This window comes from Mytilus edulis, chromosome 2 (assembly GCF_963676685.1).
Source record: "Mytilus edulis chromosome 2, xbMytEdul2.2, whole genome shotgun sequence".
NCBI classification, from domain to species: domain Eukaryota; kingdom Metazoa; phylum Mollusca; class Bivalvia; order Mytilida; family Mytilidae; genus Mytilus; species Mytilus edulis.
Genome location: NC_092345.1, coordinates 87,142,980 through 87,158,003, shown reverse-complemented (window position 1 = coordinate 87,158,003; position 15,024 = coordinate 87,142,980). Strand labels below are relative to the sequence as shown.

At 33.2% G+C, this 15,024-nt stretch overlaps 2 protein-coding genes across 2 annotated transcripts in view; one reads left to right on the top strand and one right to left on the bottom strand.

Moving 5' to 3' along the window:
* Positions 1-651: 651 nt before the first annotated feature.
* The window catches only part of LOC139513276 (uncharacterized), a 70,488-nt gene continuing 56,115 nt past the window's right edge, over positions 652-15,024 (bottom strand). Inside the window, exon 16 of the mRNA XM_071301620.1 lies at positions 652-2,572. Coding sequence (XP_071157721.1) covers positions 780-2,572 — 1,793 coding nt within the window. The 3' untranslated portion in view covers positions 652-779. The remainder of the gene's footprint in view (positions 2,573-15,024) is intronic.
* Positions 7,097-14,137, top strand: LOC139513277 (homeobox protein OTX1 B-like). Its single transcript, XM_071301623.1, has 4 exons — positions 7,097-7,490; positions 11,432-11,599; positions 12,032-12,290; positions 12,913-14,137. Exons 1-4 carry the CDS (start codon positions 7,377-7,379, stop codon positions 13,695-13,697), a joined length of 1,326 nt encoding a protein of 441 aa, XP_071157724.1. The 5' UTR covers positions 7,097-7,376; the 3' UTR covers positions 13,698-14,137.

Sequence of the window (15,024 nt, the reverse complement as noted above, 5' to 3'; positions counted from 1 at the left end):
TGAAACTTCGTTACATGAGACATCCATATACAAAGTATGAAGCATCCAGGTATTCCACCTTCTAAAATATAAAGCTTTTAAGAAGTGAGCTAACGCCGCCGTAGGTGTCGCCGTCGCCGCCGCCGGATCACTATCCCTATGTCGAGCTTTCTGCGACAAAAGTTGCAGGCTCGACAACAACTTAACATTGACCAACGAACCATGCATCTTACAATCAATCCATACAACAAATATGGAGGAACTGCTGCTCTAGTTTCTGTGAAATGAACCTAATAAATTATTTTTTGGCCTTGACCAAGAGAGAAATTTACATGACAAAGTATTATACAATTTGTAAGCAGTCAATGAACCATGAAAAGAAGGATAACAAAATTAAAAACTTCCTAACATAAGGCAGTTCCATGCAAGGTTTGAAACACACAGTTCTATTACTTTCAAAAAGATTAAGTTTGTTTTAAAATTGTCGTTGTAGTATTAGTTTCACGGTGTTTCTCAATTTTTGACTTTCCTGTGAGACAATAAAAAGATAATTACAACAGACAACTTCTTAACAAGATGCATCTCCAAGAGTCTCACGCCATGGATAAGTAGATGAAAGGAGATGTGAGGTATGCGTAGATTAAACAGAAGCACCAAGATTAAAGATACAAGTAATAATTGCATTTTCTTTGTATGATAAAATTTTACATCAAAATATTTATTAAAACAGATTTAATTTGATGTCATGTAAAATAAATGTTTAGTAATTTCATCGAAAAATTCATGTCATCAATTTTACTTTAATATTTAAAAATGGCTTTGTCTAGATCTTTCGGCATTGGCATGTTATATTTTACATGTGGCACAGAGTCTATTCTCTGTGTTTTGTCTTCTTCATCGCTATTTTCATCAGCAAACATGTCACTGACCTTTTCTCCTGGGTTGATAGGTTTATTGTCAGGTTTCTTTAGTGTCATCGAAATTTTCTTAACATTTAGTTTAATTTTTGTTTCATGTGCAGTTGTTTCATTGCATGTCTCTGTTTTAAGAGCGGATTCAACTGTTTTATCCGTCGAGGATGCATTATCATTTTTCACCTTTTTCACTAAAGCGATTAAATCAAAAGCGTCATTTTTCCGTGAAGACAATAAACTTTTCTCGTCATCTGCTTTCTTTTCTAAATTAATGTATTTTTCATGACTACGATATCTATCTCGGCTTTCTTTCCGGTCTCGGTATTTATCACGCAATCGATCTCCATCACGGCTTTCCTTCCGGTCTCGGTATTTATCACGCACTCGATCTCGATCACTACTCCTACTACGTTTCCTTCGACTGTCAGTATGTCCGTATCGGTCAAAATCATCTCTGCTTCTTCTCCGTTCCCTACTTCGATCTCGATATCGGGACCGTTCATCTCTGCTATAGGATGATCGAGAATGATGTCGGTCAGGTGATCGATCACGAGCTTTGTCATCTTTTCTGTAACTTGTTATACCACTTTTCTGCGAAGAAACATCGATAGATTTTGACTTTGATCTGGATGATTTTACAGATGGAGAAGAGCTTGATGATAATATTGATTTTTTAGATCGGGAGCTAGATGATGACGACGAGGATGATGACGATGACGACGACGATGATAATGAACCAGAGCTACTTCTTGACCTTTTACGAGACCGAGATAACGAATGCGTCTGTATATTTGTGTCCCTACTGCTGGTATCCTGCTTTATATTTTTCCTGTCATCGAGTCGTGTTTCATGCTTCCTATCTTTTGTTTCTAAGTGCTCGTCAACAAATATCTTCTCCTCATTTAATTGAATCCGGTCATCTTGACGATCACGAACGTCGTATCGGTCACGGTCATCTTGACGATCACGAACATCGTATCGGTCACGGTCATCTTGACGACCACGAACATCGTATCGGTCACGGTCATCTTGACGATCACGAACATCGTATCGGTCACGGTCATCTTGACAATCACGCACATCGTATCGATCACGGTCATAATGAGACTGATGTTGGTCGCGTTCTTGTATTTGTTTACTGTGTTCAATTGAATAACTATCATATTGGTTTCGCCTTGATAAATGTCCATCTCGATTACGATAATCGGTCGGTGAGTATCTTCGAGGATATTCGTATGCTTGGTATGCTTCCCGATTTTGATCAAACGGGTGTGTATAGTAGTCAGCCGGGTTTCGATCTAAATCACGATTTGGAATAAGGTCAAATGATTCTAACGGCAGGTGTGTTTGTAATGAACAATCAGATCTGTCATTGATGGTTGCACTATTCCGTTCTGGTAATTTGCTTGGATTTTCATCGTATAATAATCTTTCTTCCGTTTCATAATCGCGATTTATCTCAGACTCGTCGTCATTAGTTTCTTTCGCGTGCTGTTCTGAATTCTGTGAGGATAGATAATTGAATGTTTGATATTTCTCGGCATTTGCAGTGAAGTGTTGCATGTATACCCGCTCGAGATCACCATAAGAAAAACTTGCAGTTGTGTCGGGGTCAGCTTTATCATCGTAGCTTTCTTTTAACATGTCCAAACCAGGAATAGATTCAACTGGTTCAAACTCTGAAAAGAGAAAAGAAAATGTTGAGTTTACATCATTTTTTTAAGACTTCGTTGATCCGTAAAACTTTTCCTCGTCAAAAATTATTAGGTATGTATTTTGGGAAAGCGAGATTGCACACTTTTAGATTCTATTTATCTTAAAACAGTGTGACAAGATAAAATCAAAATGCTTGTGAGCACCTAAAGGGTTAAGACTGCTTTTATTTTGCAATTCTGTGAATTCAAAATAACTCATTGAATTGTAGTTAGATAGGCAAAAAAAAATTTGATTTAGGGTTATCTTCCTTTGTTTGTGATTGTACATTTGTAGTCTATTTCTATAACAGATTCATACACCAAGAATTACTTATGTGATTTTTAATAAAGAAACGTTTTCTTGACATGTAAGGTAATTCAAATACACCGTGATCATGTTGTAAATGAATATCTAAGTATAACATATCATTTATAAATTGCAAGACACCGATTGCATATGACCCAAAGTATTATTACTTCACTGCACTATTTTGTTTGAACCATCAAAAATAGTGGTAAAGCTTGGAAGATTTTGATATCAAGTTAGTGCCATAGGGTTTATTGCTATTCATGCAATCTTGACCAAAAATGTACTATTCATGGTAAAATGTTATAATAGGTGTACGATGGAAAAGCATTTTACTGTCTCAGTCTAAATATAAAGCCGGTTCCTTCCTGTTAATCTTTCGAACTGATATATCTTGTTTAAATGATTAAATGGAAGAATTCGTTTGTTCCGAGTATCACTACAAGTATTTATTCAATCTGATTAAAATACAGATTATGTGCAACCAATTTGCCAATATGGAACAAGCGACGAGTCGACACGGGATCTGTCTTTTCATCAGATTGAGTAAACACATATGTAGGACTCGGATGTGCGATGGGGCGATGCAGTGCGATGATCCCTTCGTTGAGATGTGTGATGGTCTAATAGACGCGTGATTATTAGTTTAAAAAATATAGATGTATGGCAATTGTCAAGAGAGTTTACATTTTTTTATTTTTATATATACATAAATACCGAACATTCAATATTTGCTCATGTTGCAGTAAAAAACACATGATCTACGTGGTGTTCTATTTCATTTCTTGTTCCCATTCACAGCAGCTGTATATATGACTCGGTTTTCAGTTATTGGAATTAGTATACTGGTTGTAAAGGAAAATAACCTTCGTATGTAGCTTCTATAGTGGTAGATTTCTAAACGTGTGTATGCTATTAATAATAAGTACACTACAGCGTTAAAGTTACGACTTGAAATGCATGTTATGGAATATTTACCATAACTGTTTTAAATTAAACAGGGTTATACCCTTTGTGCTTTCCTTTAAAAAAAATCTACTGCTGACAAACAAATTGTTATCTACATCGGCAATGTATAGATTATGTAGTCCATCGGACATCCGCGTTACCAACCCACTGCCCTTCCAAAAGTTATATATAGCGGGACCCACAAAGATGCCTCCCATCTTTGATGATGTCTAGTTGGAGTTGTTGCATATGAAACTAAACTATCTGTAGAAAAATTATTTTAAGCAGGAAAACACATACATATACTTATGTATGCGGTTATGCAGTTAATCTTTAATCCGTAAATTTAGAGACAATCCGGGTTAATTTATTATAAGTCAAACTATTACGTACATGGGGGGACATACACTTGCCTCCCCATGCCGCTAAAGTTATATTTTCTTAAGAGCAACAAAAACACGTCTATTTCCATAGCACGTTTATTTCAAAGAGACAGAAAACATCACATGACAAATATGCTTCATTGTCATACAAAGGGACACAACTCTCACGACTAAACTGCAAAACACATACGACCATACAATACATATACATAACATCCCGCAACCAAAAAGAAAATTTCCCAAATTTTATCAAAATGGTTTATGTGTTTTATCCATATACAAATCCAAGAAGAAGAAAAATGCACTTTTACATTCAAACTATGTAATCACTTCCGTATAAGACTAAAATCTTTTTCCAAATAATCATGTAAATACATTTATAATAACTGAAATACTCGTGGCTGACCAGTTCTCACAACTAGCATCCATTGGCATACACACCAGTATCAACAATGCAGAAAAATCCGAACGTCTGGCATCTCGATCTCTCCCCCTTAGGACCTTATGCACGCATTACGTTCATTCAACAACACAAAAAAAATATGCATTTGATACATTTACTCAATCTACTAAATGGAAAGTACTAGAATATTGTCATAAATGTAGCTATATACATCAAATTGATAGATAATCATCAGAGACCTTTAACTCTTAAAAATGGTAAATATTACATCAAAGAAACACTTCATAAGTTACATATGCAGTCAAAAGAAAATACGACTAATTCTCCCTCTCTAACGTGTTCGGCAATCTCTCATACATCACACTCACAAAATAAAATAAAGATGAAACAAATGAATAGCTCCAGAAATGTCAATATCAACCTAGGTTTTTGTTTATGACTATTATCTTCATCTTGGGGACAGCTCACATAATAAACACTTAAAAAGGGGTCGTTTTGAAGTCCTCCACCATATTACGTACATGGGGGGACATATACATGCCTCCCCATGTCGCTAAAGTTATATTTGCTTAAGAGCAACAAAAACACGTCTATTTCCATAGCACGTTTATTTTAAAGAGACAGATAACATCACATGACAAATATGCATCATTATCATACAAAGGGACACAACTCTCACGACTAAACTGCAAAACACATACGACCATACAATACATATACATACCAAAACACTGTAATTAGATCTATGAATATTGTTTTTATCGGTATAAATATTGACTTTTTTTGTCAATAATTTAAAACCCAACGATTATTCCTATACATATATGCACATTCATAATTCTATATTCTGTCGAGACCTATATTTCGGCTTGCACAAGGTCATGTTTTTCTCCGACTGTTAATTCACGCTAAATTTATCAGATGTTGAATGTGTACTGAATTATTTTTATTAGTTGTTATTAGTGTGGAACTAGTTTTTAGTAACTGCGTGTATTTTTAAGTTGTTTTGTGCTATGTTCCCAGTTTGTTTTTGCACTACTGTCCAAGCGTTTATGGGGGGTTTGACGCCCGGTCACATGTTTAACCCCGCCGCCACATTCTGTATATGCCTGTCATTTAGTGGTTATCGTTTGTTGCTGTATATCATATTTGTTTTCCGTTTATTGTTATGCCCCCCCCCCCCCCCGTAGTGGAGGGGGCATTTAAGTTTTACCTTTGTACGTCTGTTCGCCCGTCCGTACGCGTTGCGAAACAGAGTGTTTTTATTCTCAGAACAGCTTGTAACTTATTAAAAACGAACTATCTTTAAACTACATGCAGAAACAAGATTGATTTTTTGAAACTAAAATGTTGATGATTAATCCTTATTGTCAATGGAAGCAAACTATATTTCGATTTCCCGTTCTATCATGAACAAATTCCTATCATGAACAAATTCATGACAAATTCATTTGTTGAACAAAATATAGAATGAAATAATTTATACCCCCATCACACACAACCTTTCATGTATCCATCTTCTATATCATACTTCACTCAGTTTGTAAAAAATATAATATTTGAGACCTATTTATATATATATATATATACTAACGTTATATTTTGTGCTCATCAATTCATATAGTTGCCAACACGGGGGGTAACTTCGATATTTTTTTGGTAGGGGTGTGCCATTTTTGCCTCAAAAACGTACCCATTTTAATATAACATTCACTGAAATTCAGTACCTATAGTTATATAAATATTTAAGAAAGAATGACCTATACTTATATACAATATTTAAAATATGGCCCATGCTTATGTAAGCACTAACTCATCATCATTCATAATTCATAAATATACCAGCTACCCTTAAGTTTTTATATATGAATTGACATCGTTTGGTGCACATATAATGTAAGATTCTCAATAGCATATCTATATATGATATGTAGATCATACCCCAAATCAATATACAGTTATCAAACGTAAATGTATTTTAATATAGGATGTCATTAATATAAAATCTCGCAAAATTATGACCCATATTTTTGGCACATCCCCGTATACCCAATAATAGGAAGTTACCCCCCGTGGTTGCCAAATGTCTTTTTTTTTAAATGTTTTCCCGTTTCTTTTTTCTTCTTCTTTAAATCATATTTATCCCAACCACCCTCTTTGTTCATCCTTTTATGACTTTTATCCCACATTACTAAAACATCTCATCCTCCTATGCTGAAAATGTTTTCAACTCGTTCACTTTGCAAGGTGCGTGTTTTCAATTAATTATTTAGTAGCTTTTTTTAAATGAATCGGTCACTGAGACATCTCTTTTCCGTTAATATTATTAACTATAAGGACATCTGTTTAATAACAATTATTTTTCTGGTATACATTTGAGTGTGATAAGTCTCTGTCCATACGTAAATCGTTTCTCGTGAATCAGTAAAACACCGTACACACCCTCTAAGGTACGTTAACCTTTCTTTGTACGTTGTCACGTGACTAAAATCAATCAACACGCCATGACACGGCTCACACATACACAGCACAACACTGTTGATTAGCGATTGATTTTGATTGATTAGACAATTCTGATTGGTTGAAGAGAATCACCCTGGAGGAATTACACAACAAAGACATTTTCTTTTTCGAGATAATTATTTTCTTGTCTGAATAACGGCCATACATTGTGAAATGGAATTTAAATGTAAAATATGAAGTCGTCGAACGGGTTGTACACCTGGCAAAGTTTAAAGAAGAAATATAATGGATGCTCACACATCGACCACATTAGAAGCTTTAGAAAGAACAGCAGCTTGGGTACAGCAAGTTCAGAGTAGAGTCGAGGAAATGAAAAATTCACCGAGCAGCTCTGCCCTGGTAAGGTTTTTGTTTGTATTTGTGAATGACGTATGTGTCTACACGATTTCCGCAATGTAATCATATTATTGAAGCAGTCCTGTTCCTTAGTTTTATTCAATAGTTGAAAAAATAAAATCTTTATTGATCCAGGCATTCATGGGGTAGTCCAACTAATCAATCTACAGTGTAAATACTGTAGAAGTGCACAAAAAAGGGGGGATTCCATTGTTTTCGAGCAAGTACTTTTGAAACTAACCTAAATTCTAAAATGAGGCACACACAATGCAGTATTGACAGTATAAATACAATGAAGACTTTTACTATATAATGACCGCCTTCAACACGTTGAAGTTTACATCACTTGTACTATACTGCGCATTGCTTTGTGAAGACATACAGTATATACAGTGAAATATAACAAATTTGTGATAATAAACAAAACAAAAATATTTTTAATTATTAAGATAAAACTATTTACACATGATGAATTTACTGACTGTAGGTGTAGTTTGAAACGGCTATAGAGTCGCTCGACGCTCATCACAATACTCAGGGGAAGGCTGTTCCAGATTTTAATTGTGCGTGGGAAAAATAATTGTTGTCTTATTTGTGTTCTGCAGGATGGAATTTGGTATGACAGTGTATGCATGTTCCTGGACTGTCTGAGCGGTTGAATAGTCTGTCTGTTTTTTGTTATTGCAATGAGATGATATGTGATTTTATAGAACATGACCAGGCGTGCATCTGTTCTTCAGTGTGCGAGGTCTCTCTGTTTTAAATTATCTATCATGTCACTAACACTTGAAGACGATCAGATTAAGAGAGAACCAAACTTGCCCCCTATGGCCCATCAATTCTGTGGGTTAATTTTGGCCCCTACAGCCTACATTATTTTAGTTATAAATAATTCAACCACAGGATCCTTTTCATTAAGGAATGACTGTAATATTTTTTCTGTCTAGATGAAGAAATAACATTAAAAATTTGGTGCACACTGAATAACGTGCGTAGCAGGTTATTTAACAGTGTGCACCACATTTATTTGTACAAATATTACAGTCATTTCTTATAATTTAATTCTATATTCCATTTTAAACCATAGAAAACCATGAAAAAACGTTGATGACGTCACAGTCACATGACTAAATTATGTCTATGGACTCATAACAAAATAACGTCAGCCAATCAGAAGACGCATTACATCCATAATAAAATTATTGAAGAATAAATAAATTTGTAAGTGACGATATGTATACAACAAGTCCAAATAAACTTCTTTTAAGAAAAATTTGGACCCCTTCCTTAACAGAAAAAATTGCCTTTATAAGGCATAATAATTTGGACAAGTATAGATAGATAACACCTCCAAGGTCTTTGACAATACAACGTAGTAAGAATATTTAGCTGTCAGTTGTTAGAATATTCAGGTGTCAGCATTTATTTGGTTTTTACTGTGCATGTTTGAATTTTGCATCCGAGATGAATTAATAATACGACATCACAAGAGGTTGGATTATATCCTTCTTTTCATATTTTTTTTATTTATTCCTATTTAAGTTACATGTATACATACATATATGTATGAGGAATAGATTAAATAAAAGACGAAAAGATATTATTCAACTTCTTGTCTTGTTATTAATTCATGATGCAAAATTCAAACATGCATTAATACATTTTGTACATACAATGTATAAATGTACAAAATGTGTGAGTCTGTTCTTTATAATCAAAACAAGAAAGATTGAGGTTTATGTTGATATAATTTCCATCCAGTATAATATATCTATATTGTAGACATTTCCATCCAGTATAATATATCTATATTGTAGACATTTTCATACCAACAGCTATTTATTACATGAACAATAAATCATCCACCAAACTAGTTACAATATCACACATTATTTATGCATGTACTAAGGAACAAGAAAGTAATCCTAACAACTTACAGAAATACATAATAATTGTTTTGTACTATTATTGGTGTAAAGACTTACATTCAGATTTATGGACTTCATATCAATAACACGAATAATGATAAATGCAAGGACGGAGGGGGAACACTCAGTTTTCACAAAAAACTTATTGAGTTATAATTACTAGAAAATATAAAGTCATAATTTACATGTATCATACATGTATACTTATAAATGTAGGATACCAAATTAAAATTGCATCCAAATCTTGACAGTCTGCACCAAAAACTTTTTCAACTACTAGTCCGAAAACCAATATATATATATCCTGACATTTTTCTTATTGGTCCAAACAAAAGTTTGCAAAAACTTACTAGTCCGAATGAAAATTTACTAGTCTGGGGCATCAGACTAGTGGCTAACCGTGCAGACTGTCTTGAGTACTTTTTTATACAACAAATTGGCAAAGGTTCATTCATAACTTCATGTCAGACCAAATTTTATATTTTACAATATGCATTTAGTTTTTGGCTTAAACTATATCGGTATCCCATCCACAGAGTCATTATTACTGCCAAAATACATGTAAATGTATATTTACAAGTATCAAAGCTGACTGTTTTGTTCAGAAATAGAACATTGAAATGTTGTGTTTAAAAAAATGCAACAGATTTCTACTTGATATTATTCTGTGTATACATGTGTATTAATGTGATACAGAACAATTATTGTCCCTCATTCTGAAGAAAATCTTCAGTGATGAATAATGTAGTACTTCATAGAAATATCCACATCATTAGTGCTTGTACATGTAACAGTAACAATAGATGTAGAATGGCTGCAGATATTGATTGTGCACAAAACTATTATTGATTATTTACAACTTCACACACACACACAAACACTTTATATTCTCCTAGCAATACAATTGTGCCATGGCAAGATAAGAATATTGAACAACATAAAAATGTCCATAAAAAAGTATGTGACAGTAAATGACCAGAAACCACACTCATTGAGAGGAGGTTCAAAGTTTCAAATACTTCACTAATGTTCTTCAATCAATAATATCTATTCCTTACTTTAATAAATTGGAATGGTTTATAATTTTCTGTCCCTGCAATTTCTAATATTTTGGTTAAAGATACAGGTTAAAAAAATATTTCACAAAATGCAAATTATATTTGTTAAACATTTCAATATGTTACTTGTGATCAAGATCAAACCTTTTTTTTTGTGAAACAAGAGCCACAGATCTTAGTACATGTACATGTAATAAAAAGTCATCATACATGTATGTTAATTTAATCAAGTAAATTAAATATATTTATAATACCTCTGTACATGTGTGTGTACACCTGTAGATCATATATATAAGAAAAGAGCATAAAATTTATGTCTTAAACTCTTTAGTAAACAATTAACTTGTTATATACATTCCTCAAAAGACATATGTACATGTCAAATGCATGTACATGTACAATGTACAGTACATGTGTAATTAATTCCATTCCTATCAGATACACAGGAAGAGAGTACATGTATTTAAAAATGTTTATTGAGTTCCATATTACATTTTTAATTGTTTACCTAAACTTGAAGCCTTTAGATATGTATAACTTTTGTTTAAATTTTTTCACATATCTTTGCTCATAGTCAATTATGTACATTTTTAACATGTATAAGGCAAATGAGTATTAAAAACAATACATACATGTATGTACCCTATTCATTACGTTTATACAGTAACACATGTGATTGATGAAATCCCAACTTAATAAATCTAATTTAAATTAGATCCTTAAAAAGCTCTGGTTATGATATGTTGATACATTGCCCAAGTGAGAGCTGGATCAATTAATATAAAGGATCTAATTTTATCAGATTGCAACTACATGTAAACTGAAATCACAGTCACTATAGACACACATAAATATATTACTACAGCTATACAGTCAAATATACTTTTTATGACATAAATATAAATACATGTATGTATGAAAACTCACACCTAATCTTTTCAATACATTGTACTTTCAGGAGAGTACAGTGGAGGAAATGAACATTGTTGATGAGGAGGATGTTAAAATGGAACCATGTGAAAAAGATGATAATAGTTTGACTGACCATCATGATGAAGCTCTCAAGATGGCACAAACTTTTCCTCCTTATATACCAAAGGGCAAGAATGGAAAAGCCATTAATTATGTAAGCTTATTCAAGGGCTTAATTTTTCCTGTTTCGTAAGATTTTTTTTCCAATGTAACTTTCCTATTTGTTCTTCAAAAGAAGTGCTACTTGTATTCAGTTTAATAACATCCATGATATCAGTACTGTAATTTTATTATTTTTATTTCTGGCATATATACACACATGACATATATAAAGTGAAAAGGTCTTTTTAAAAACCTCTGAAACTACAAATGTACTAATGTAGCTGTACATGTAAAAAATATCAACGTAGATGGAATATGATATTCCGATTAGCAACAAATGTCTATGTTTGTGAGCGCTAAACCCTCCCCTAACCTCGGACAGTGGTGTTACAGGATTCAATGTCGTTGGACCAGCTGTCATAATATTCAGTGGTCAGTTCATATGATGAATTTAATAATGTCATTAACAATTTCTTTTTTTCAGTCTCACATTGATGTCAAACAGACTGTTAAAGACTTTAAAGAAGCTTTGGAAAAGTTTGGTATTTCACAAAGGTTTGCCTGTACACATATCATGGAAAACACAAGTCAAGGCAATCTCAGTTTCTTATTGGATAAAGGAAAGAATAAACTTTGGTCAGAGATCAGCCCAAGGGGAAGAATACCTTACATTAGAATGAGGCGTTGGTTGGATAGCCCAGAGGAACAAAAAGCCACAATGGATTTATTACACAAGTCAAAAGGTATTTCCATCAAGTTACTTTGAAATTTGTTTAATCCTGGAGCATGGGTACCTGTGACACTACAAAATACTTTTCCTAACATAATTTCATAGTAGTGAAAATATGCATATAACTTCATTCTTTTATAGGAATAGCAATATATACAATGTATATAGTGGAAGTGACCAAACATCAGTAAATTCCATACAAATAGTATACCATATTTCATAAAAACAGCATTTAATCTACAGTTTATAATTGTGTGTAAATATAAGAAAGAAGATGTGGTATGATTGCCAATCAGACAACTATCCACATGCGACCAAACAACACAGAAATTAGCGACTAAAGGTCACTGTATGGCCTTAAACAATAAGCAAAGCCTATACCGCATAGTCAGCTACATGTATAAAAGGCACTGAAATGACAAATGTAAAACAATTCAAACAAGAAAAACTAACGGCCTAATTTATGTACAAAAAAGAAAGGAAAAACAAATATGTAAGACACCAACAAACGACATACACCGAATTACAGGCTCCTGACTGCATGGTTATATTTTGCAAACAAGTTTTGATTTCAAAATGGAAAGATCATACTCACAGAAAAATACGGGTATTGCATTTTATTTTTACTTTTTCAGATTACAAGAAAGGAACTAGAATTAGTGGTGATACTGTATTGACCAAGAGAGAGAAGTTTTCTGTGTTTCAATTATTAGTGCTATGTAGAGTGTTTGAGGAAGATAATAATCCTAGTCTATCAACACGAGCTCTCCTTGCAGATAAACTAGAAGCTCCATTAGAGCGCATAACAATCTGGTTCCAAAACCAACGTGCAAGAGGTTTTCCAGCTAAAAAATTTCTAAAGGAGTCTAATATGGGTAAAGATCCTGTTGATATTCAGTCATTTTCAGGGTTATCTCCCAAAAAAGACCATGGAATGAGAAAGTCAAACACACCCTTATCTAATGGACCGTCAAGTAGCAATTCAAATTCACAGTTAACACCTCAGCAAGTGGAATCAAACAAACAATCAGTTCCTCTATCCCAGGAACATGAGGCACATATACAATCATGTATAAGTTCTGTTTTAGGATCATCAATTGGTCAGAACTTGCCTACTACGTCGAGTTCTCAAATGAGCACTGCCCAGATGCCACCATTTCCGTTTCCGCTTCAACTTTTAAGTATGGCACAACAGCCAGTCAAATCTGAACAGTCGGCATTATCATTAGCAATGACAACAGGACAAACTTATTCACCTTTCTTGGGATTTCCTCCGAGTATTTTTACATCAGCACAAACAAATGTTCCACAAAATACAGTTACCGATGCTGATGCTTTGAACTTAATGAGAACGTGTCGTCCAATGACTATCAAACAGGAACCCCGTGACCCATCACCTTTTCCTGGAAATTCAGACTGAAATGTGAAAGACTTTAAAAGATATTAAATCCAATGAAATTACAATGTATGAATATTTAATTAGTGTCAATTGTATGGTATATATGAATGTATTTTATTGTATGCACTTTTTTTTTTACATGTTTAGTGTTACAGTGAATGAAATTTAGAAATAGTTTTCTAGATTCTGCTGAGAGTGTGTGTTTGAAATGAAATTTTGATCATCCAAAAAGTATCAATTAAGGAGCTGGGAGAAAAATACGACTGAAAAAAGATATTTTTTTGTTCAGCTGAAACTGTATTGGAGATGACTACTACTTCAATCAAAAAATTGTCAAAACATACTCTTTATATTAAAGGATTATGTATGAAAGTCACTGGTTGATGCATTAATATATGTTTAATGTTTCTTAAGAATAATTAAATTGAATGATGGTAATAAAATTTGTGTCAGAGATACAATTTCGATTTTCTTCTTTTTTTAATGACATAATAGTGGGATGGTTGCATGGAAATTAAATTGTGAATAATATCAATGGGCTAGCAAGTAAAATAAATAGTATAAAGCAGTAAAGGGATAATATTCAATCATGCAATTATACTTGTATTGTATATATACTTATATAGCAAAGATGGATAAATGTTCGTAGTTTTTTGTCAGATTAATTGAATTTGCAATTATACTAGCTAATCATGCTTGCTTTACAATAAATTTACTATGAAATTTCGTAAAAATAAGGACTTTCTGTCCAAGGAATGGATAACTTTAGATGTATTTGGGAAAACCTTCAGGAATTTTAGGTCCTCAATTCTTTCAAACTTTATTTGGCCTTAAAGGTTGCACTTTGTAAATACAGCTGTTTTCTCAAACCACACCTCTTTTGGGGAGATTTATAATATTCATAGATATATTAATTTGTTAACATGCTGGTTCCCATATATGATCTCTGTGTTTCATCTCATAGAGATATCACTTGGGAATTTTAATTCTTAAGAAGTTCAAAAATGGAGGTAAGGGTAGTATAGAATTTTAGTATAAGTTTAAACTCTTAGAAGTGCAGGGCATATAAATCTTGAAAATATGCCACACAGCCCTATATTTTGACCTTTGAATAAAATAGTAGTGCATATAAAATTTCCGTTCTGGGATGTTATTTTTCATGAAACTATATAGTAAAGTGTCACAGTTTTAGCCACAAAGGGAGTTCCTATGGGAAATTGCATCGTCTATATTTACAGAATTGCAACCTTTAATCTTTTTCAAGTACTAGTGTCACTCATAATGATGAGTATTTTGTAGACAAATAGGCTTCTGGCTTACAGTTTTAAATCGTGAGTTTTAATTAGGA